At 41.1% G+C, this 25,699-nt stretch overlaps 1 protein-coding gene across 1 annotated transcript; it reads left to right on the plus strand.

Moving 5' to 3' along the window:
• The first annotated feature begins 1,458 nt into the window (after window positions 1–1,458).
• On the plus strand, window positions 1,459–25,518 carry LOC135248666 (complement C3-like). Its single transcript, XM_064323496.1, has 41 exons — window positions 1,459–1,598; window positions 3,230–3,425; window positions 3,869–4,034; window positions 4,178–4,248; window positions 5,048–5,136; window positions 5,221–5,303; window positions 5,397–5,484; window positions 5,739–5,844; window positions 5,958–6,078; window positions 7,188–7,303; window positions 7,574–7,720; window positions 8,107–8,316; window positions 9,039–9,230; window positions 9,385–9,540; window positions 9,685–9,811; window positions 10,247–10,321; window positions 10,638–10,832; window positions 11,152–11,266; window positions 11,612–11,700; window positions 12,035–12,174; window positions 12,264–12,479; window positions 13,263–13,323; window positions 13,524–13,610; window positions 13,780–13,983; window positions 14,275–14,350; window positions 15,931–16,090; window positions 16,675–16,770; window positions 17,095–17,242; window positions 19,214–19,377; window positions 19,795–19,953; window positions 20,456–20,515; window positions 21,395–21,485; window positions 22,788–22,836; window positions 22,956–23,043; window positions 23,304–23,393; window positions 23,546–23,651; window positions 23,753–23,842; window positions 23,933–24,013; window positions 24,170–24,253; window positions 24,547–24,682; window positions 24,994–25,518. Exons 1-41 carry the CDS (start codon window positions 1,531–1,533, stop codon window positions 25,133–25,135), a joined length of 4,938 nt encoding a protein of 1,645 aa, XP_064179566.1. The 5' UTR covers window positions 1,459–1,530; the 3' UTR covers window positions 25,136–25,518.
• The last annotated feature ends 181 nt before the right edge of the window (window positions 25,519–25,699 follow it).

The raw sequence follows: 25,699 nt of genomic DNA on the forward strand, positions 1-25,699 counted from the left end.
GCAGACCAGCCAGCAGCGAGTTGCAGTAGTCCAGGCGGGACAGGACCATTGCCTGAACCAGGAGCTGGTTTGCGTAGGTGGTGAGGAAGGGGCAGATTCTCCGGATGTTGTACAGGAAGAACCTGCACGTTCAACTCACCGCCGTGATGTTCTGGGAGAGGGACAGTCTGTTGTCCATCACCACTCCAAGGTTTTTTGCGGTGGGTGGTGATGACACCACGGTGTCCCCTAGGGAAATGGAAAAGTCAAGGAGGTTAGAGGATGGAGCAGGGATGAAGATCATCTCTGGGTTCAGCTTAAGATGGTAAGGTGGTTATCCATCCAGCTCTGGATGTCCCTCAGGCAAGTAGAGATGCGAGCGGAGACTTGTGTGTCAGAGGGGGGGAAGGAGAGAAAGAGTTGGGTGTCATCGGCATATCAGTCATGAGAAGCAGGGACGTGTGTTTACAATGAGTCTAATGTGGAGTTTGATGTTGAATGGGCTTCTATTGGATGGGGGGGTGGTGTGCTCACACGGGAATCAAAAATCTACAAATATCTAAATATTGAAGCAAGCAACCTAAAAACCGTCTGGAATGCACACAAAACCCCAGGTTGGTGTGAAAATGAGCCTAGAAGTATTATAAAGTGCAATTCCCCTTTAAACTCTGTTACTCTGGTCAAGTTGCCATCGGTAAATACTGCAGGTTTGCAAAGTACTTTGATACAATGAATCTCATCAAGTAAAATAATAAGTCATTGTCTTCTTCACCATCCAGCTGCATATGCTATTTCTTGTCAAAAACATTTGGCAAATAAATGAGGTAAAAAAAAAAATGCAAACAAAGATGTAAAAGACTGGACTCTGAGTGACTCTGATGATTGATGCATGTTACACTGAAATGTCAGTTTGAAAGTTCATTTAATCTTTTTAGTCGGGCATTCTTACCCCCTCGTATAGGATGCCCAGGTAATTTTTTTATTTTTATAAAAACAAATCATAAAACCAGAATGTTTGGGACACCGAGAGCATTCTAGCACAACTGGTGCAAATCAAGAGGTTGTCTGCGAGTTTTTCTAGCATATGTGCGATTAATAATTTGCGGGCATAGTGTGTGTGCCTACTGCACAGCACTGTCTGCATTGAAAATGGGTTGAGAACATTTGGAATTGTGCAATGAAATGTGCTATGGAAGAAAAAAATTGATTTCTGGGAAATGTGTCAGTGTAACATACGGGAATGGAGATGGGCACCCCCTTCACAACACACACATACTGGAACAGGCTGGCTCAAGCAATGCAAACAAACAGCTTGTATGCACAACAGGGTTCCCTCCCCTGTGATTGATTTTTGAATTTCAGTTATCGGACATTCCCTCTCTTACTTCATCTCGCTTTCTCAATCCACCAGAGGGTCAGCCAGTGTTTGCATTGGAGTTCAGGTCTTGAGCCTGGGGGTTTCCAGGCTTGGGGAGGGAACACAATTTTGACAGAGTGGGTATAAATAAGTGCTGTCCAGGGGGAGAGAGACACTTGGACCCGGTGGGAAAGATGCGTGTGGATGTGGTGTGGCTGGCCACCTTGGCTCTGTCTCTTCCTGCACTCTCATATGCTGAACTGTGAGTATACCGCATGCAGATGCACACACACACACTCTACTGTCTGTCTGAGACAAACCACAGACGCGGCAGATCAACTGATAAATAGCCGTGCAGGCACCAGTGGGTGCCGTGGTAGTCAGGAAAGGTGAATGGGGACCACTTTTGCAAGTCTTCACAGGGACACTGCTAGTCGGAACATCAGTGGCAAATCTTCTTGACTCAATCCTACCTACATCAATGGTCAGAACAAGTTTATCATACAGCAGTGAACGACAGTGTGATTAATAATCAGCTGGATTAGACATCAGAAGAACGAAGGTTCAATTTCCAGAGGAGAGGATTGTATCCTTTTAGCAAGACAATCGGAGAGTTTTTTTTATTTTAAATATGGCTATGGTAACTGGATGTCATTTATTCTGTGAGCTGCCCTGGGTGACAGTAACTGCCAAGCAAATTCAAAATGGCGGCTGGTAATCTTAACATTTAACCTGTTGTATATTTGTCGCCAGACTCCTTCCACTAAGCAGGGAACAGGGCAGAGATTTTATCATGCATGATGCATGCTTAAAACCAGAGAATGTACGAAGCCTGGGGTCACTGAATTGCACTGAGCAAACAAAAAGCCTAATGAACAACTGAGTGCGCAGTTCAGGCGGTTCTGTGAAGGTCCCTTTGTATGGGGGGAGGGGCTGTGCTTTTACAGTCCAATGACTTGAAAGATTGTCTGGGTGCATAAATCCTGGGTCAAAAAAACAAGATTACTCAATCATTTTTTGTTTGAAAATGCAATTTTGATTAGTTTAAAGTATTCCTACAAACAATTGTTTAGTATTTCAATAATATTTTATAATTCCCTGCGAAATGAGATATTGTACAAAGTTCCTTAAATGCTAGTTATTTAAAATAAAAATAAAACATTTTAAATGCTGTTACATTCAACAAATGTTCATCATTTTCCCATAATTATAGGTCAGAGGAAGTCAAGAAAGGCTGGCATAAAAGTTCAAGGAAAATTAAAATTTATGATTATTTAATAGAATGTTACATTACATTATTTTTTAATATACCTAAGAAATCCAACAAGCTTTGAAACCCAAATGTTTTAGCTAATTTTACTGTTGAATAATGCAAATGTAGGGGAAATATATGTTTTATATGTTAACATGAGTTTGTGTTTTAATTAAAATATGAAATAAGACCGGTTTGCGTTTGTTATAATTCCATACAGAGTGCACATGAGTATATGAGAGCAGTAACAGATCCATGAAATTAAATATGTAAATGTAAACTGTAAATGGTGTATGTCAAACATGTACAAACATATTCTATACCTATTTCAAAATCCAATGAATTGCTTTGTGTTTGCAAATGTTGTAAGTTAAAATAAATTAATTAAAATGCATTTGAAAGTACTATTTGAACACACATCTGACCCAGGTCTGGTGTGTGTGACTATGGAAACTGGAGTTGATGCTGGGATGGGATTTATTTTCTGACTGAACATTTTCGTTTGAATCCAGTCTGGTTGTTGACAGCAACTGTGCTTCTTCTGTCCAGCAGTTTCACAGACAGTGATGTGCTAAAAGAGGAACTGTTCAAATACTTTGTTTCTTACTTCCCTTGCCCCTCACCTTCTTCTGTTTTCACAGATTTGTTTTGACTGCACCAAACCTGCTTCGGGTGGGCAGTAAGGAGAACGTGTTTGTGGAAGTACAGGAGTATGTAGGACCAAACCTCAAAGTTGAAATTGTGGTGAAGAATTTTCCTGCCAAAAACAGGGAAATCTTCTCTACATCTGTGGATCTGAAGGCAGACAACAAGTTCCAGGCTCTACAGGAAATTCTGGTGGGTGCTCCCGTCAGTCACTTCTTAGAGGAGACCGGTGGACTTCCAAATCCCAGATAACACTTCCTGTGCAGAGCAGGCACTTACTGTCCAGCCAGTTTCTGTCATTTAGTGTACTTATTAAAAAATTTTTAAAATTTTTTTTAAAAAACTGCCCACTTTATAGAAACACAGAATATTTCACAAGAACACTCCTTTTGAATCCTCTCTAGGCTTACTTACTTTTTAACCATATTCTATTCTTATTAGAAAATAGTTTAGCTCAAAATCTAGTTAATAACCGGTGTTCATTTTATACATATTTTTGCCTTGACATTCTAGATAATTTTTACAGATATTTCAGCAAGTTTTCGGGAATTTAAACTAGACAGTTGTTTTAGCTTGTGCTATAATTCACAATTTCAAGATGAAACGGCCTGTAACAATTTATGCTTCTATTTTAGATCCCTGAAGAATTTTTTGAAGAAGAGACGCGTTTGAAACAGTATGTCCACCTACATGCAAAATTTGGAAACAAGCAAGAATTGGAAAAAGTCATCATGGTCTCTTTCCAGTCTGGGTACATATTTGTACAGACAGATAAGAGCATCTATACTCCGATAGGCATAGGTACAGTAATATATCAACATGTACATGTAGGCAATTTTCAAAGTAGTTCAGATTCCATGTTTCCCCATTTCTTCTCCATGCATATGTATACTAACATATAAACCATAATGCACAGTTGATTAATCGGTTGATCGATGTTCTAGTTCTTTACAGGGTTTTTGCCTTGAACCCTGGACTGGAGCCAATCTCAAGTGGTGTTTCTGTGGAAATAATGGTAAGGCTTTAGTCTTTGCTGTCCTCCAAGCATGAATGCCCTCTTGATCACATGATTTCAGTCAGGACGACTCACATATTGAGATTAAATATTAATGAATATGCAATGCAAAAACAATTTATGTGGCGCTAAATGGATCTGATGTATGTACTTACATTACAGGTGCTTAGCAGCCACTCTTATCCAGGGCAACTTACAATTTTACTTATACATTTACATTGCATTCATTCATACAGCTGGATATTTACTGAAGCAATGCAGGTTAAGTACCTTGCACGTTGCACAAGGGTACAACAGCAGTGTCCAACCGGGGAACTGAACCAGTGACCTTTAGGTTACAAGACCAACTCCTTACCCATTATACTACACTGCCACCCCACTTCTGTGCATGGCACATCTCCCCTACTAACAGGGGAAATATCAGAACCCCCAGTAGTTAGAAGCAGACCCAAACAACAGGTGGTAGCTGGGGTGGTGGAGGGTGAGCGCAATTCTGTGAGCAGCAGCAAGCAAAGCATTCAAAGAGCAGCACAGGCAATGAGCAGCACTGGACGTTTGACTGTCAGTTTTAAACAGGCGCACCATTAGAGATGTGTGCATGTGATTGCTTAAGCATGAGTATATGTAAAGATGCGTGCATGTGATTGGTTGAGTGTGAGAACATGTAGTTGAGATGCTGAGGCTGACCAATGGTCAGCTGTAGCATGAGTTTCCTGGCTGAATTTCTTTGTGCATTTTTATTTATGTTCCAAGATTATATGAGTTATCAAAAATGACCTTTTGCTTATTTCCTATTCAGACTCCAGATGGAATCACAGTTCAGAAAGACATTGTGTATCCTGAAAATGGGGTCAAATCAGGACAGTACCAACTCCCAGAGATTGTCAGGTTTGTTTTGAGAGACACCCAAATCTGCTTAGGTCATGTACTGACATGCCCTCTGCCATAATATCTAACACTCTCTATTGACAGTGTGGGGACCTGGAAGGTGGTATGCAGATTCCAGAACACCCCACAAAAGAACTTTACTGCTGACTTCGAGGTGAAAGAATATGGTGAGATGAAAACCTGCTCCGAGTGTATTTGATTAGGCTAATATAGTGAACTCTCCAGGAATATTTGATCATTTTTATCTTTGGTTCCTCTAGTGCTTCCAAGTTTTGAGGTCAAGCTGTCACCAGAAAAATCTTTTTTCTACGTCAATGATGAGGAGCTATCTGTCAACATAATCGCCCGGTAGGACAATAAGCTTTTATATCATATATTCAAGAGAATATTTTTGACCAACCTGGCATTTACAAGTGACAAGTGATTTCAGTGACTGTTTGCAATTGTACATCATTCTGTCCTCAAGCTTCAAGTTTGTTTTTACAAAATGGTTGATGGGGGGTTCTTGTCGAGTCAACCAATCTCGTGTCGGTTCCTGGGAAGTTATTCACTCCAGTTGTCTTACATGCAAAGTGAAGGCCTTCCTTTGTTTTGCTCTGCAGGTATCTGTATGGAAAGGATGTTTCAGGGAAGGCGTTTGTGGTTTTTGGCGTGCTGACAGAGGATGGTGAGAAGAAGAGTATTCCTGCCTCTCTGCAGAGAGTGAACGTTAGTACCTCCACTTTTCAGCCTCACTTTCTATTCTACATGAGCACCCCCAAACTCACCACTGACCCCCTTTCATGGCTGGTTTTGTGACCTGTGCTTTCTTTATAATTCAGGTTATCTCAGGAAAGGGAAAGGCCAAGCTAACAAGAGATCAAATCCAAAAGACCTTCCCAGACATTGGACAGCTGGTCAAGCAGTCCCTATATGTGTCTGTCAGTGTCCTGACAGACAGTGGTAAGGGCCTTGCTCAATATTTTTGATTATTTGATTCTTAGTAAATAAAACCACAAAAAAAAAGTGTTTTGTCTAGTACACTTTTAGGCCTCTTTTTGTTGCGTATGTTGTTCTTGGGTCTTGTGTATGGAGGCATTTTTCTAACAAATGTCTCAAATCTGTAGGATGGATTCACACATCTGTAACGGTTTTCTCAAACCTGTAGAATAAATGAATAGATGATAAGTCTGGAAATTAATATGAGAATACACACAATAGCACTTTCCAACTTGTACAAAAATGACTCAATAATTACAGCCTCTCAAATCAACTAGAGCAAAGACAACTTTTGCACCAAATTTTGTAGTGTACCAATTTGCAAACTTGTAAAATGGCATTCATAGTTGTGCTAATGAAATTGCTCTGGTGAGGAGGGTCCATGCATGTTCTTTCAGCTAATCAGAAGAGTGGACTAGGGATAACAATGTAATACCATTACTTTACTTTTAAGAAGTGAACCTGTTATCTACAGTCAAATCCTAAAATAAAAAACTCAAAAAGGCAATGAACTCACCCACAGAGAACTATCATGTTGGGTCATATTTCTACAGGGAACAATATAATGGATAACTAAATCAGAGTGTGCAATGGAATCTAGGACAAGGTATTATCTCAATCAACTTTGATTTAGGAATCTTGCTAACTTGCTAACATTCATTACAGAATCAGCAAGAATTGACTTAGCTACCAATAGAAATACCCCGTCCTAGATTCCTAATTATAACTACAGCTAACACTACTAAGAAATGACACCATGTACAGATTTGGGAAACCATTTACAGATTTGTGATTCCATTTACAGATTTGGGAAACCATTTCCAAATTTTTGAATCCATTGTACAGGCTTGTGAACTTTGCTTCAAAAAACTTCCATACCTGTGGTCCTTTATTTTAATCACCCTCTGCAACTGTGGACTGGACCATGTCTGAATTTCACTCAGCTTTCTGCAGGCTGCACTTTCCAATAGCAATGACTTGTTGGCGGGTGAACTGCACTGTTGCTCCATTCTGACTGCAATATCTACAGTATAACTGTATGAATACTGGAGTGATGTTCCTTCCTCTGTCAGGCAGTGAAATGGTGGAGGCAGAGAGAAAGGGGATCCAGATAGTGACATCACCCTACACCATCCACTTCCAGAAGACCCCCACCTATTTTAAACCAGGAATGCCTTTTCAAGTTGTGGTATGTTATATTATAACCAGTTATTGAGTTTCTTTTATAATTGGTGCTGTTCCTTTTAAAGTTGTGTTGAACCCAATAAAAAGTATTTTTTACCTATAAATCCCTCATTTGTGAAAATGCCTGAATTTGGATTTCATATCATTATTGCTTTGTTTCCATTTTATGTGTTTTGAGAAAATTTGTGTTGTGTGTTATACAGTACTGTATATGTGTCTTGCTGGTTATACGTGTTAAGCAATAATAATTATTCCTTCAATGTTGCTGTAATAGGTCTATGTCACAAACCCAGATGACACTCCTGCTCAAGGCATTAATATTAAGGTGACACCAGGGGAAGTTTTGGGTTGGACACAGGAAAATGGGATCGCCAAGCTTACCATCAACACCCACGGGGGGGCAAACAATCTCCAAATCTATGTAAGCTCCATTCTCAAATCAATCGGAAGTAAATCTGTGGCTCATCTCTGCCCGATGCAGGTTCCTGAAAAAATAACTATTTCGGGAATCTGACTGGAATGTACAGAATGCCAAACGTGACTGCTGAGATATCTTCCAGCACTTAAGGAATTTACTATAATAGGTTGATTACATCACCTTCAATAATATGCCAGTTGCCATTCAATTACTTCTAATCAAAGAGAATATAACTGCTGTGGAATGTACAGTAATATGTTCAAGTTGATTCCCCCAAAACCATTGAGAAAAACTGAAATACTTCCTTCAGCATGAAAACAACATTGTCACAAATGAAGCTCTGGTGCTACTGTGATACTGTAGATTCGGGTTTGCCTCTTTGTCTCCAGGCGAAAACCGAATCTCCTGAACTGACTGATGAACGGCAAGCTGTCGCACATATGACAGCCCAACCGTACAGGACACAGTCGAGCTCAAATAACTACTTGCACATTAGCATCCAGGCAGCGGAACTGAAGATTGGAGATAACCTGCAAATCAACCTCAACCTTGGGAACAGCCCAGGTATCCAGGGTCAGGACAAGCAGTTCACGTACCTGGTATGTACCTGTCTGTATACTGCACATAGGTATTGTGCACCTGTCTGTAGTCTTCATACTTCACATACGTTCTGTGTACCTGTTTGTAGTCTTCATACTTCATATACCTGTCGAGTACATTTGTGTAGTCTTCATACTTCACATACGTGCTGTGTACCTGTTTGTAGTCTTACTTTGTCAGCACCTAAATCACCATATACCCTGCTGTTATAGAATGAGTGAAGCAAAGTGGGTGTGGGCTTGGTAAGTACTTGGACGGGAGACCTGCGAAAATCGGTGCTGGTGAGCAGGTGGGGTTGGCCTCTGAACTGAGTCAAAGCATTAAACATTTCTGTGCAGTGGCACACAGTGCTGCAGGAGATGCCAGCTTTCTGAAATGTCAACCTGAGGTCCGGACACCGTTGTCATTAAAGATCCTAGGGCAGAATAGGGGGGTTCCCTGATGTCCTGGACAAATTCATAACCTGGCCATGTGTAAGCATCCAGTTTAACTGGCTCTGTAATTTCCTCTCTCTCCACCTCAGCGGATGTGTAGTGAGTGTTCAGGTGTACAATAGCCGCCGCACAATGTTGGTGGACTTTCCTCATTTCACTGCAAAGTTACTTGAGATCATTAGATGAAAATGACTATATAAATTCAATCCACTATTACCTGTAGCTGTCTGCACCATTCGTGCTTCACAAGGTAGATGTGTTCACCTGTCTGTGTTGTTCCTGAACAGGTGCTGAACAAAGGGCAGCTTGTTCATGCAGCGAGATATCAAAGACTGAAAGGACAGTCGCTGGTGACCTTATCACTGCAAGTGACCAAAGACATGGTTCCCTCTTTCCGATTTGTGGCGTACTACCATGTGGGCCTGGAAGTGGTGTCAGACTCTGTGTGGGTGGACGTTAAGGACACCTGCATGGGAACGGTATGCCTGAAAGAATCACATTTAGATGTCAATCATAATGTTGAAATCCTGACTGCACCCCTCTCGTCCTCATGTGTGGCTGAGTCATGCAGAGTTACGGCTGGGCTATAGCTATGCAGAGTCAGAGGTGCATTCTGTCTGTCTGTGCCTACAGCTTAAAGTCACATCCACAGTCAAGAAAGATATCTATGAGCCGCGTAAGCCCTTCAGCTTGACCATCACCGGTGACCCTGGGGCAAAGGTGGGCCTGGTGGCCGTGGACAAGGGTGTCTATGTCCTGAACAATAAGAACAGACTGACACAGACCAAGGTAAGGGAAGAAAATTTGTTAAACTTTTTTTACATTTCCCCTTTCTGTAAAAATTATGGAGGGATGAGCACCTTGTAAGTGGCGTTTGGGGCCATACTGTGTATGCATGCTACTCTTGACTGACTTGAGCCTTTTCATATGTAGATCTGGGACATCGTTGAAAAGCATGATATTGGCTGTACGCCTGGGAGTGGTCCTGACAGCATGGGAGTTTTCTATGATGCTGGACTGGCGTTTCAAACCAAGCAAGCTGGGACCACATCTAGATCAGGTATGTTTTCAATTGTGTAAAGGTTTCTTAGCCTGTGAGGAGCACTGTTTTTATGGGTGTGCAGCACAAGGAGCATGTCTGTACATGTGGAAATGGTCCATTTTTGTGGTAAATCATTTTACAGTGTGCTGGTGTGTGTGTGTGTGTGTGTGCGTGCGTGTGTGTGAGTGTGTGTGCATGTATGAAATTACACTAGGTAGAGGTAATATTCTGCCCACCTTTGAACACAGACAAGCAGGAGATATTTTTATCATTACGTTTTCAAGAGGTTCCAAGGGTAGCACAGGTTGTCAATGTAATGCATAAAAAAAGGCATAGGCAATCAATAGTCAATTAATAAAATGTCTGCCATGACACTGTCAGTCTCATATAAGCATATGAACACTAACACATGAAACAAATGAAAATGCCTTTTCTCTGTGTTTCCCCATGCAGACCCAGACTGCCCTGCTCGCCCAAAGCGTCGGAGACGGCGCTCACTCACACTGGCAGACTTGAGAAACACACTAGGTAAAAGCCTCTGCATCTGGGCTTTAAATGGGTCAAAAAGCCAATTTAGTATGTTAAAAACTAAGAGATTACATTTCTAAATACCAAGTCCATGTGTGCATTATGTATAAATCTAGAAATGCCTTTTTGTCTGTCGCTGTCGCTAAAGTTTTTAGTGCTGACAAGATTGTGTCTGAATATTGCCTTTCCATGCCTGGGGACACGCAAGTTCAGTCTGACGCTGAGTTGAGGTTTGGGTCACTATTCCTGTGAGGGAATTCTTGCCCTGTGTGTTTCTGGACCACAGTGCTGAATCTGGTACACTGTTTTTTTGCAGCTGCAAATTACACTGGATTGGAGAGGCAGTGCTGTGTGGATGGCATGAGAGAGAACCTGCGGGGGTTCACGTGTGAGAGACGCTCAAGTTACATCATTGACGGCCAAAAGTGCGTTGAAGCGTTCGTGCACTGCTGCTCAGTAGTGGAAAAGAAAACCCAAGAAGCCAGAGACGAAGATCTGCTACTTGCACGCAGTAAGATCTGCCGTCATCCTTAGCCCAATTCTCCAGGCTGGAGAATGGGACAAGGTTACACAATGGCTGCCGGATTTAGAGGGCCATCTCTGTTTTCGTTATGATCATCACAATGGCAGAGAGGCTGCTGCCTTTCCTTCTGACTGTTAAGATGAAATAATATCCTATAGAGACAGACAGACTAACGACAGACAGAGCACCATTAGAAGTTACCAAATGGGATCCGGTTAAACTTCAGTAGCTGGTTCCCATGTCAGTGCACAGAGTTTGTCCCAGGCCTCAGCTGATTATAACTTGCCTGTGATCTATTCGTATTTAGGTGAAGAGGATGGCGACTACACCAGCGATAGAGATATTGTGTCCCGCACACAGTTCCCTGAGAGTTGGCTATGGGAGGAGGTGACGTTACCAATGTGTGAAGGCAAACAGGGATGGTAAGAGCTCTCTGAGGAACAGTTACTTATTAACCTTGGGTCAGGCTAAAACCGTTATGAACAAATCTAGAAATGAGTTTTTTTATTAGTATTATTATTATTATTATTATTATTTATTATAAGAATAATAATAATAATAATAATAATTAATAATAATACATAATAATAATAATAATAATAATAATAATACTTCTTTTAAAAATGATTTCTCCCACAATGCATATGTCTAGCACCACTTTGTCAGGGCCCTACTCTCATTTATCTTCCATTTGTGCTTGTCTGCCTGTATCTGAAAAGTTTTGTCTGCGGGGTGTAACTATCTGTAATTGTTGTCTTGTACTCCAGCACGTCCACTTCAATCGAAAAGAAGAGTTTCCTGAAGGACTCAATCACCACGTGGGAATTCACCGCTATCAGCCTGTCCAAAGATCATGGTACCCCCCCCCTCCCCCCCATCTGTCCTGAATACATACTGTAGTTCTTTTTTGGGGACTGTCAGTTACCATTTGGTTCAGGTTCAGTATAAACAGAAATACAGTCAACTCCATCAAAAATGGACCTCCAGAAAAAATTGCTAGGATTGATACGTATCGGACAAGGGACTGACCTCATCACAATCTTTAATTTCAGGTGTAATTGCAGTTTAAATGACTGGTCTCCAGTATTTATGTGTTTCATTGTATCAGATATTCACATGCAAACACACCCAAGAGATACAGTTCCAATGTTTATACTGTTATACCATGGTGTGACTTACCCTGTCCGCAGGAATCTGTGTGGCAGACCCTTTTGAAATGACGGTGAGGAAACACTTCTTCATCGACCTGAAGCTGCCCTATGCCGCAGTGCGTAATGAGCAGTTGGAAATTAAGGCGGTGCTTTACAACTACCTTGAGGAGGGCATAAGGGTAAGACTTTAGTTCTGTGCTTTAGTCCTACCATCTGGAGAAGGATGCACCTCAGCACAGGAGTCATGAGTTTCCCCTCCCTGCTGCAGGTTCGAGTGGAGCTGATGGAGACTGAGCAGGTGTGCAGCGCGGCCAGCAAGAAGAGGAAGTACCGCCTGCCAGAGGTGGACATGGACCCCATGTCCTCACGTGCTGTCTCGTTTGTCATCATCCCGATGGCCCTGGGTTTGCACTCCATTGAGGTTAAAGCCGCCGTCCACGACTCCATCCAAACAGACGGTGTCAAGAAGGACCTTCTCGTGGTGGTCAGTGAAGTCCCTTCACCCTCTTCCTTCAAGATGTCACTTTCACCCACTATTCTCTGCTTATCTTGTCCTCACCTCCACCCAATAGCCTACTCCAATATTACATTACATTACAGGCATATAGGAGATGCTTTTATCCAGAGCAACTTACTCATCTTTTTACATAGCATTTACATTGTATCCATTTATACAGCTGGAAATATACTGAAGCAATGCAAGTGAAGTACCTTGCTCAAGGGTACAATGACAGTGTCCATTTTTCATGTGTTCTTTCAGCACTATAGCTAGTCCTAATCTTACTTTGAAGGGGGGATGTTGTGTATAATTATGAATGTTCAAAAGCATTCATATTAAGAGGATATATATTTATTTTCCAACATTTAATTTTACCAGGGTGATGTAAACATCTTGACCGCGTGGGCAAAAAAAAAATGTTATAAAAACTAAGAACTGTTTGAGGTGCTATGATGTAAGAGCTCTCCCGGCTGTTCCAAATGGCATATATCAACCTGGTATGACATATTATTAAAACATGTTATTGAAAAGATGTATACATTTTGGCCAGTGTTGTTTTTATATGGAATGATTCTTCTGTTAGTGCAACAATCAACTGTGTTATTTTATTTAAATTTTTTTAACCAGCTTGGGCAATTATTAGGCATATATTCCTATTTTCAAATACAATGTTTTTTGTAATACAATATTAAGTCTCACAAACCAAGATGGCTTACCAGAGGCTTAGGATATGCTGCCGAATTCATTTATTCTCACAATGTCTCACAGGCGGAAGGACTGCAAACCAAAAAGCAGGTTACCACCATGGTCCTGAATCCATCGACCCATGGTAAGTTTCCGACCCAGCTCTGAGCACAACCTAGATGGGTTAGAATAAAGTATGAGACTGCTTTCCCTGTAAGATTTTGATCGTGTTCTCACCATGAAGAACAGACCGGCCAATTCCAACTGACCTACCTGTAAACTCAAGTGCAAGCTTCCTGGTATCTCACCCTGAGCATGACGCGGTGTGTGCAACTGCCCATTCAGGTGGCGTTCAGACGGAGAAGATTGAAGCCGTGAAGCTTACGTCCCAGGTGCCGGGCTCACCTGCACAGACCTACATCAGTGTGACAGGTAATGAGATATCACCTTTTCTTCTTTAAACAAAGGAATTTCCTCACATTTTTCAGTCCGGAATTCTTATGGAAATACTTGGTTTTTCGGGAGATAATCAGTATGAATGTAACTGCCAGTGTATGACGTCAGCGTAGCCCTGACTGTGCCGTCTACTTTGCTTGCACAGGGGAGCTGCTGAGCCAGACCATTCAGGCAGCCATCAGTGGAAAACCTATGGGCAGCCTCATACACCAGCCCGCAGGCTGTGGTGAGCAGAACATGATCGGCATTACTGGGCCCGTCATCGCCACACACTACCTGGACAAAACCGGTCAGTGGGAGCAAATTGGGCTAGATCGTCGGGCCGAAGCCATCAAGTTCATCACAATGGGTACGACACTGCAGATTCTGCTAACAACATGTAAAAAATACATTAAGACATAGGATATCTTGAGTCTATGTGAAATGTATCCAACATATGATCATCGCTTAATACAAGTAAAATACAAACTGCGATGTGTAAGAGCCATGGCATTAATCAGTTTACTTTAAGAAATTCTTGTGACAATCACATAGTTTTTTAGTGCACTCCTTTCAAGATGATCACTGTATCTCCCTCACAAAATAGGGAGTAAATTATTGGTGATGTGAAATTTTTTCTATTGTTTCTCTTTCATTTCAGGCTACACTCAGCAGCTGGCATATCGGAACAGTGAGGGTGCATACAGTGTTTGGAAAGACAAGCCGCCCAGCTCTTGGTGAGAAACTTCTCATTATTTCTGTCCAGTCTCACAACTACCATTATCCAATAGGGGTAGGGTATTTTATGATTTTCTCGATGCAATGGAAAGCTGATTTGTCCTTACGATCACTGGTGTACTCAAGTTGTTTCATTTTTTTTTGTATGCCAAAAGCCAGTTTTACAGCAGCAGACCCGCTTAAAGGCATCACAGCATTTTTACTTTACACGGAATGCAAGGACAGGAAAGAGTGAATGAGTGCCTGGCTGCCTGTCTCCTTTCCAGTAATTATCAGGCATTTGTAGACTGATGGGCTACATACATCAATAAATATTTTATTTTGCTATTCTGGAAAATGGAACATAAAAATGGACAAATCTATGCTACATCTTAGAAATATTGACCTAATCATTACAAAAAGCTTTTCCATAATCCAATAGTTTTGTATCTCTCCTTTGCACTGCACTCAAGAGGACACAGAAGAACAATGTTAAAATATGAGAAACTGTAGAATATAAATAAAGTTAATCATCTCTTACACTTCACAGTGATTCAAACCAAAACAATTATCAAGTGCAGACTGTCAGCTTTAATTAGAGAGTACGTACATGCATATTGGATGATCTGTGTAGGAATTACAGCCCTATTTATACAATATATAGCCTCACTTTAGATGACCAAATGTAATTGGACAGTTGACTGCTCAGGTGTTTCTTGGCCAGCTGTGTGTTGCAGTCTTAGTTCATGCACAAGAATGCTTGCAGAAGGTCAACAGTCAATGTCTAGGTATGAAATTTACAATTGGAGTCTGTACCTGCTATATTGAAGGAAAATGCTAAAATATGAGGAACTGTAGATGTATGTGCCCAAGCACAATGAAGGTAGACTTTTGATAATGAAACAGTATTCACTCAATAGCAAACACGCTAATGACTAACGCTGCTGCTAGGATGCTATTGATAAAAGAACAAAACATATTTTTATGACATTTCACCATTTTAGCTAGGTTAGTGACAATAGCCAACTGAACACCCCAGCTCCAGCTCCTGCTAGCGCATGGATTCCTTCATTACAAGGCAGAGAATTACTGGATAATAAATAGGAACTATTACATTTGAAAAGGGCTGCAGGGAAGAGGGCTAAATGTGAATACCCCACATATATGCATTGGCAAACAGCCTATACATAAAAACATGTGAGCCATAAATGCAGACACACACTGTGACTTTAGCAGTTCTGATTTATGTACTTAGTTTTGTATAATGTTTAGGCTATATAGTTTTCATCAGGCAAAAAAAAAAAAAATTGCCAGATTTTTGGTTACAGTTTTTCTGCGTGATTAACAGTCTGCTGGTGAGCTCTTCTGTACTTGAGTAAATCCCACCCCTGATATCCATTAGCATAAAAACTTTGACAGGCCTTCGAAACTCATTACTATGCATCCAAACAAATCACCAAAGAAATGAAAAACTCCTCCAGCAGATTCTTTGACATTCATACCTCACCCATTTAACTGGATATGTCGGTCCAAAGTGAATTAAAAGCAGCACATGGTTCAGTGCTTTGGTGTGGCGGTAACTCATGTGTCTCTCCAACAGGCTGACGGCGTACGTAGCCAAAATTTTTGGTCTGGCATACAACCTCATATTCATTGAAGAAGATGTGCTGTGCAGCGCCCTCAAATGGCTGGTCCTGAACTCACAGCAGCCAGATGGCATTTTCAAAGAGGTTGGCCAGGTCTACCACGGAGAGATGGTGGTATGTTACCATAAGCGACCTCCATCCGAATTGTGACTGCTATTCCATAAGTTATTTGGATATATTCAGATACTATATTGTGCAAAAAAGAAGACGTGATCACAGAACAACAGCATTAAATTAAAGTAAACTGCACTGTCTATTACTGCCAGACCTGGGTCAAATATGTATTTGTTTTGGACTCAAATACTTTTCTACGCTTTACTGATCTTGTCTGGTGTACTGGAACCAATGAAATACTCTCAAAAAGTGCAAATCCCACCTTCTGGTCATACTGGCAGGCTCAATTATACCAGGCAAGATCAATAGAGCACAGAAAATTATTTGAATCCAAAATAAATATGTATTTGACCCAGGTCAAATCACTGCATAGAGACTCAGTTGCAACATAAACATGAATTAAGCAGTAACTGGTATCAGGGAAGTTAAGGTAGTATGGTAATCAACTTGTGACTAACCTCTGAGCCTGGATAGGTGATAGACAAGCAGATAGGGAATACAAGGTCCACTAAAGGCCAAAGATGTGAACCTTTCTGGTGTATCCCATTGTCTGCTATAAATTCATTGCGCTTTTTGGCACGCAGGGTGACGTGAAGGGGAAAGACAGTGATGCCTCAATGACAGCATTCGTCCTCATCGCCATGCAGGAGGCCCGTCACATCTGTGTGGAGAAAGTAAACGTGAGTGCACCATCACATCATGCCCAGGACCACTGGTGACAGACTCATCACAGCACACTGGGCAATGGCAGACAACAACGCAACTATGAGAAGTCAATAATGCCTCGAGAGAGAGAGAGAACAAAGCGGAAAAAACACAGACGCCCAATAACCAGTGTTACAGCATAAATTATAAGCCCAGACAAACTGAGTGGTACCTCTGCTATTGTCTCATTATGATGTCTTGAAAACATAGGCCCAACATTGGCCCCTTCTTGCAGTGGTAATCCTGTCCTACTATCTGGCCTTCATAATTGTCCCTGTGCCCCTCTGCCATTACTCCAGAGCCTGCCAGGCAGCATGAAGAAAGCCAGCGAGTTCCTGTCTGGCAGGATCCACAGCCTGACCAACGCCTACGCCGTGGCCCTCACTGCCTACGCTCTGAGCAATGACGGAAATCACCAGCTGGACATCCTGAACCGCTTCTCATCTGGTAAGAGAGTGGGTTGCCTGGTTCTCAGTTCTGTACTTCAACCAATCAAACAAACTGTCATTGTTAGAATATGATAAAGAACAGAGCAGAAGAGAAATTATGAAAAAGATAAATGCTGTCACTGCCATTGTCTTAGGTCAATGTTTAAGTACAGAGTTTACTACAGCATAAAGGCTTGCAGGTTTACAGCTTCTTGCAGTTCACCAGCTTAGTCATGATCACAGTCATAATCACAATATCAGCACGAGTCACTGCATCCAGCTCCTTCACAAGCACCACCCTTTTCAGGTATTTCTGCCTAGTGACCCGATAACCACAGTTAGACACAAGTTTGATTTGAACTCCTGGGACCTCATGCATAAAACTGTCGTGAAAATGTCGCGAAAGTGTGCATACCTCTACACAAGCTCCAGACCACATGCATAAACTATTCCTGATATTATGTCCCATTCCTTCAAAAGCCATGATATTTGAAGAGCATAAAATGTGTACAAATGGCATAGTGTAAACACATCAGTTCTGTTGTTTAAAAGTGACAGCAAAAGGTGAATAATATAGGCAAAATTCCAACGGCATTAATGCCTACATGCAATTAATAAGGGCGGTATTAACATTCATAAACACAGTACAATAATTAAAAGGCACCTCCTGAAATGTAGGCTAACATTCACATTAATAATTGAGATAAGACATTAAAACATTGTGTTAACTACGGACATGACTATAAAAACCTATGTGAGCTATTCACATTCGAAGGACCATGCTGCACTAACACTGTTGGAAGACCTCAGGAACAGAGCAATAGACCATGTGCGTGTTTTACAGGGCCCGGCCACATTTCCTTGCACATGAGGAGGAATAGCCGTTTCATCGTCATGTGCAAGGAACGAGTCGATATTGTTCACCCAGCGCCGTCCTGGCACAGCTTGCTATGCAACATATTTAGTTTTGCTTGATATAGTACTGCTAATGGAACAAAACAATAGTTACGCTCTTTTTTACTTGCTTTTCTGCCATTGTGTTTTCTTAGATTTTACTAAAATTACAATTGTGATATATAGCAGCGTTTTACTGCCATTTCCAAGCCATTTAAGTAGTGAAATAAGATGTATGAGGCCACCATATAGCCTAAGGATAAATGAGAGCATTCACTGGGTGGGTCATAAAGCTCATTCACAATATTTATTTATAAATTAAACATGCATATGTGTGTGATTTACAAAACCTTTTTTCAGTTGTGCGCACATTTTATGAATCATGCATGTGCATTTTTTAACTGGTCGTACGATTACATTTTGGATAAAATCCACACAAATTCCATTAATGAGGCCCCTGGTTTTGTCCTTGAGGCAGGAGTAATCCCACGTATTCAGAGCTGTTATAAATCGAGGAGGGACTGGGTCACATTAAATTTGGGTAGTTCTTTGCAAATATCCACTCCTAAAGCCCTATGTTTTACACATTGGCAAACTTTTAGATAGGCTTCAAATCCCTGTCTCTCAGAATTTCTAGTCAGTTTCTTTTGTCAGACTAATTTCCTCTCTATGCCCTTTACAGTGCCAACATGACCTGGCTGCCTTATCTTTTAACTTCTATTCACATATGACACTGCATTCACATCATGTTACACACAGATAACCATGCTATAATGCATACAAATATCCAGAGATCCATCAGTGGTCTGTTTATTCTAAATGATCTGATATTTAATCTGATATTTTCAGTTACCTATGCTGTCAAGCAATACCTTGTTGTACAGACTGCACATCTTATCCACAATCTAACTTTTCAACATATCAAAATAAGTCTAGCATTGAACACATAAAACAGTTCAAAACCCTCAACTTGGCAGTGACTGAACAGACCTTCTTACAAAATACTAAAGCATGCAGTGGATTTCAATGTTACTTACAATATTCTTTCATATCACACTTATTGCTAAAATAACGGTAAACTGATTTGCTGTTGCAGGAAGAACACACTGGCCAGTACCCGCGAGTCACTTTTTCACCCTGGAGGCCACTGGTTATGCACTGATGGCCCTGGTCAACGCCAAGAAGTATGACCAGGCTGGAGAGGTCGTTCAATGGTTGACAGAAAGGCAATTCTATGGAGGGGGTCATGGGTCCACCCAGGTAATCAATTATGACAGGTCCAGTTTTTCTCTGCTCTCTCTATTTATGATGGGCAAACATTAAATTCTGCAAGACTTTCAGTTTTTAGATTTAGAGAATCCTTGTTGTTACTTATTGGTGTACTAAGTAGAATTCTGCATATAATTCTGCACAGATTCCCTGACCTTAAGATCACCTTATTGGGTAGTCTCTTTACCTGTGTTAAATTCAGCCAGTCCACGGACTGCATAGAATTGAGTCTAATCACAATTTTGTGTGGCACAACACTCTAAAACAGTTAAACCTTCTCTGGTATCATAATAGATTGACAGTTTGTAGAGTGCTAGTGATGACAAACTCTATAGCTATTCAGGACTCTACTGCACTGATAACAGGACCACACAAACCACATCAGCTAACCCTTGCTGTTGTCCACAGGCCACCATCGTAGTCTTCCAGGCAGTGGCTAGGTACATGACAGAAATATCTGATGTGAAGGACGTCGACCTGCAAGTAAGCCTCGATGTGGCTGGTCGCTCAAAGCCTATCAAGTGGTCCTACAACAAGGACAATATTCACCTCACCCGCTCAGAGAAGGTGGGTCCGACAGAAGGAGCCTGAATGACAGGCACAAATAGAAAAATAGTGGAAGAGTACAGATATGGGGAGATAGAATGTGATGGAGAGATTGATTTTGTGACAGAATTTGAAGGACAGTGAAGACAGACAATGAGAGAGAAACTGAGTTAGGTTTTCCATCAGGGACAGCAGCTACCTCATTTGTTTGGAGAATGTGAGCCAGAGAATGAGAAGAATGGGGGAGGGAAACAAAAATAGAATTGGAGAAAGGAAGAAAGTGTGAAAGAGCAATAAAGAGAAAATATAATGAAGAGGAGAGCAAGAAAAATTTGTTTGGGGAAGTAATAAAAGAACGTGAAAGAAAATCAGACAGAAACGAGAGACATGAGGCTGATAGGGTCAGGACTAAGACTCTTCAGGAATTCAGTACAAAAGTACTAAGTACTAAGTACTAAGTGAACCCATGTGCAAAATACAAGACTCTTGGGTCAGTATGTGAAGCTTGTGCTTTTGTCTTCAGACAAGAATTGATCAAGACCTGACTGTCACTGCCAAAGGAACTGGTCAAGGAACCATGTCGGTAAGTTCCATACTTGAGAAGCAAGTCTTTTTCACTTTCTAAAATAACATACTTTTCTGATGACAACTACATGCATTGCATGAAAACATCTGTAGAAGGGTAAATGTGTTTCAAAAGAAAATAATCAGAGCTGTGTTTGGGTCATATAAGCCTTTGGCAGAGGTTTGCCAGGGAAGAGATTAGATATGCCACAGGGATATCATAAAGGACAGTCAGATAGGAAATGATGACATGGTAGAAAAATCCCAAAAAACTGAAATAATGAGGCCAGCCACAGGCACACACCCAAGCTTCACCCAGAACTGGATACATACTCTGTAGCAGAGTAAGCCTCCTTTTCAACAAAGACACAAATTAAACTTAAATTAATTAATTCAAATGTCTTCATAAAACATGACATTTTTCAGGTCATGAATTGAAGCACAATCCATTTCCTGAATTGAATTGAAAGTGAACTGATTCCAACCCTGTTCTCATCATTTGCCCTTTAAAATATGAGCAAATGATACTTTAAATGTGAGTTTTTTTCCCCACTATTAATGTAAATGTCCTGCATTTATATAGCGCTTTTATCCAAAGCGCTTTACAATTTTATGCCTCTCATTCGCCAGAGCAGTTAGGGATTAGGGGTTAGGTGTCTTGCTCAAGGACACTTCGACATGCCCAGGGCGGGGTTTGAACCGGCAACCCTCCGACTGCCAGACAATTGGTCTTACCTCCTGAGCTATGTCGCCCCACTATTACAATGTAGTAATTAATTTTTTGTAAATCCCAGTGCACAAGTCCCTCTGTTCAGCATGGATATGTATTATGATATGATTATACTTGTCAGAGTGGCATAATCTGCAGTCTGAATACGGTCTGATGGCTATGTCACAGGTGGTGACCATATACAACGCTTTACCTGAAGCGAAGAAAGAAGACTGCAAGAAGTTTGATTTGAAGGTTACGCTAGACAAGGAAAAAAAAGGTACAGTATATTGGGCACTAAATGAAAACTGTTCTGTAAATAAACAGAACTTTTGCCTGAATATATAGGCTGTGTCCCAATAAGAAATCAGCTACCTTAGAAGGCAGCATTTGAAGGCAGCATTTTCACTATTTTCACAGTTCTTCCACATTTGTCCTTCATAGGCATGTCCCAAACCGAAGGCAGGCATCAAATAATGCGTCCTACTAAGGTGCCTTATTTTGGTAAAATTGTAAGGCAACATCTGATGCATCCTTCAGCTAGAAGGATATCCCATCAGTCTTTGTGATTTCCTCAGACTTTGCACTTCCATTAAATCAATGGCAGCTCAAACCAGAGAAGGGTTGGAAACTTTATTATTTGTTGCAGTCACAGCTAATAGTCCATTTGAATTATTTAATACACTGGAATAATGTATTTGTGGATTTTAAGCCTTAGTCAGTTTCACCTGAACTAGCCCGCTAACTTTCTAGTAATCACGTTACTTCCCAATAGAACACCGTAGCTAGCTAGCCAACTTGGCTTACATACAGCGAATAACTGAAATCATGGAAATCATGAAATCTGGTTAAAACCAAAAAAAGTAGCTGAACTAGTGGCTAGTTATGTAGTTAGCTAAACATAAAACTAATTTTGTTTTCCCTTAAATAGAGAATCAGAACAATTATAGCTACAACGACAGAATCTGTATATTATTCACGTTGTCGCAGTTGGTTTTGTGAACTCTCTGTGACGCCATTCTGCTTTCAAAGTGCATCCCAAATTTGTTGCCTTTTGAGATTCCTGTACAGTTAAGACGCTACCTTCAGAGGGAGCTGCCTTCGATGCAGACAGTGAGGCAGCTGGCTTCGTATTGGAACACAGCCATAGTTTTGAATATCACCTTCCGGAACATTTTTAGCTGCAACCGCAGCTCTATAGCTCTGTCTGTCGGTCAGTCGGTTAGTCGGTTAGTTAGTTGGTCCACAAAAGTGTCCCACCCTGTAGCGGCCACAGTTTTCGCCCCAGGAAGCTGAAATTTGGCATGGAGGTTGGTCATGACCGAAGGTAGAGCTGAGTAACTTTCAGGCCGATTGACCAAGATGGGCGTAGCCTATCACAAAAAGGCGAATATCTCCCGAATGGATTCACAGATTTGCACAAGATTTTGTGGAAAGGTTGGTCTTGAGCCAAAAAAGAGGTCACGTGTTTGTGTGAGGGTGTGTGCGTGGATGCCTGCACACATGGATGCGCGAGTGCGGTCGCAGCTATTGCGGATTCACTCTTGTTTAATTGTGCTTAGTAAGATTTGTTGTTTTACAGCGACTGACGAAAACGCTTTGGAAACATGGAAACTCACAATTGATATGCTGTAAGTAGAAATGTTTTTTTGGTCACAAACCTTGAAATCCAAAAGCTATACAACCAGCTCTAAATAGCATAACTAATTGATATTTAAGTACATTTCTGAAATTCCTGTGTTATTCCCAGGTACCTATCCAACAGCGATGCCACCATGTCTATTCTGGATATTACTTTGCTCACAGGCTTCATTGCAGATAAGAAGGACCTTGAGACGGTGAAGAAAGATACCGGGTCCATCACTGCAGACAGTGATAGTGCTTATTATTTAACCATTTGAACAAGATTCTCCTGAAATCTGTTACTATTATTATTATTAAATAATTCACAAGTGGCTACGATGCATTAAAAAAAAAAAAAAAATTTTATACAGCTGTAAATCATAATTTATGCTACCATATCATAACCATAACTTTGGCACACTGACTGACTGAATGACCCTTCTCACATGGCCTTATTTTGTATTGACTCCAACAGTTAACCACAGGAAGAGACAGATACGTCCAGAAGGTTGAGACTGACAAACAACTTTCAGAGAAGGGCTCCCTTATTCTCTACCTGGACAAGGTGTGCAAATGTATTCCTCTGGCCTTGATGAAAAAGCACTTGAATTTGGTCTGCCTGGACCTGTTGAATATGGCTTGTTGCTAAGAGTCTGACAAAGTCTTTTGCTACCTCTCTCTCTCTCTCTCACTCTCGCTCTGTCTCTCTTTCCACAGGTTTCCCATCAGCTGCCTGACAGAGTGGCCTTCAAGATACATAAGATAAACAATGTGGGTCTGCTTCAGCCAGCTGCTGTTACTCTGTATGAGTATTACTCCATGGGTGAGTTCAGATATTCACTGCTGGTAAAGAGGTCTTCATAGCCTCTGCCCATGTCATACATCAGCAGCCAGAATGAAAAACCAAACCATTGTTCATTACAGAAAACCGCTGTATGAAGTTTTATCACCCGGAGAAGAAGAACGGGACCCTGAACAGGATCTGCCATGAGGATGTGTGCCGCTGTGCAGAAGGTAGATTTTGCACATCCATCAGGCAGGAAGTGATGTCACAGAGAAGGCCAGCATGATGTGTCCTCATTCGTATTTCTCTACTGCTCACAGAAAACTGCAGCTACCAGAGGAAACAGGGAACTGAAGAAATAGACCGTGTGACTACTGCCTGTTCAGCTGGCATGGATTACGGTATGGCCGCCTGCAAGAAGAAGCTAATCTACAGTGTTTCATTCGCAGATGTACATTTGACGTGTAGTGGAGAGAAAGGTGCACTGGTTGCTTCAAGTGCTAAACAATTAAACAGTTTTGTATTTCATGTAAACTGACTGTGTCAATGTTCTGCAGTGTATAAAGTCAAAGTGGTCAGCGCTGCACTGACTTACACCATCGACCGCTTCACTGTCCTTGTGGAGGATGTCATCAAAGAAGGTAAAGTCTTACTACTGGAGTGTTGCATTTCCATTTCTACCAAAGGCTCTGTCTTCTTCCTTCTCTCAGTTGATGAGCTTAAGGTTAGCACGTAGTGGATTTAAAAAATGTTTAAGCCAGAAGCAAGAATTAAAATATGATTGCACCATTTACAATCTCATGTGGGTATTTATAGATACGATGAGGTCTGGACCTTTAAATTTGCCGTTTGTTTATTTCTGGAGGAAATTTGAGCAACACAGAGCAATTATTTAGTAATTACACTAATACTCATTGTAATTATGTTTCTCCAGGCACTGACTCGGCGGTAAAGGGGGAACAGCGTAGATTTATGGCCCATCCCTATTGCAGAGAGAGTATAGCTCTAAGAGAAGGAAAAACCTACCTGATCATGGGCAAGTCTGACGACCTCATCAAAGATAAGGACGGGTGAGTTCTAGTTGCCTGTTGATTTGTCTTTCTTTCGGTTGTGCATATTTGAGTGCGTCACTGCATTATCAGTGAGAGTAACACTGATTTTCTCCACTACTCAACATCGCTCTGGATAAGAGTATCTTCCATGTGATTGTTATGTAATGTAATATTGTTCAGTAGCCTTCCTTAAGTCTACAAATTTAAATTAAATTATTCAAATTCTTTAGGCTGTGTGTCCATGATGGTTTGTGTCACTATGACTGTGTGTGCATGATGGTGTGAGTTAATACGTGTACAAGTCCTCACTGGTGTGTCCCTTCTTTCAGGATGATGTACATGCTGGGTGAAGGAACCTGGATTGAATACTGGCCGACCGAGCCGGAGTGTCAGCAGCCAGCATTCCGTGAACCCTGTCTGGGCATCAAGGAAGCCACAGCAGACCTAGTCACATACGGATGCCCCACATAAACTTGCGTCAACTTTTTTTTGTTTGTTTTATATATATTTGAAATTTATCCTAAATGTGTTCCATTTACATTTAGGAATTCAATTTGATATTGTTCCCTCCACGGTGTACATAAAACAAAAACAATATGAAACATTCAGCAACCGGTAAACACAGAGCTCCCCCAGAGTTTGTGATTTATTTTCATTTAAGCTTAGCCAGTGGACAATTCCACCCCGCAGCCGTTTCTATGTCTGTTTAAAATGTCACAGAATCACCGGGCTGTCTTATCTTGTGACTCATGTAACCAAATTCTGTCTCTGTTACCCAATTTACACTATCACAATAAATTGTATTCTTGCATATCCGGTGAAACCGTAAAGTAAAAGTCTTTGCTTAAATTCAATCCATATGTGGGATTTTTTTTTAATTGTAATAATCTTACTATACCTTGTCTCATTTTTTAAGTAATTAAATGTACCCTTTGAAAATTATGTCAGGCACATCAAAATGAGTCTTGTAAGTTGGCATTTTAGTTCCCACCCTGCATTTTGTGCAGATTTCATTAGCAATGAACTACAGAAACT

The sequence above is a fragment of the Anguilla rostrata genome, chromosome 2, assembly GCF_018555375.3.
Source record: "Anguilla rostrata isolate EN2019 chromosome 2, ASM1855537v3, whole genome shotgun sequence".
NCBI lineage: Eukaryota > Metazoa > Chordata > Actinopteri > Anguilliformes > Anguillidae > Anguilla > Anguilla rostrata.

What these genes read in the sequence shown, in the direction of transcription:
- LOC135248666 (XM_064323496.1), top strand. Translation starts at nt 1,531, where the DNA reads ATGCGTGTGGATGTGGTGTGGCTGGCCACCTTGGCTCTGTCTCTTCCT. An exon ending in GAATGCCTTTTCAAGTTGTG is followed by an intron (nt 7,304 to 7,573) that starts GTATGTTATATT and finishes TTGCTGTAATAG; the next exon opens with GTCTATGTCACAAACCCAGA. An exon ending in CATCAAGTTCATCACAATGG is followed by an intron (nt 13,984 to 14,274) that starts GTACGACACTGC and finishes CTTTCATTTCAG; the next exon opens with GCTACACTCAGCAGCTGGCA.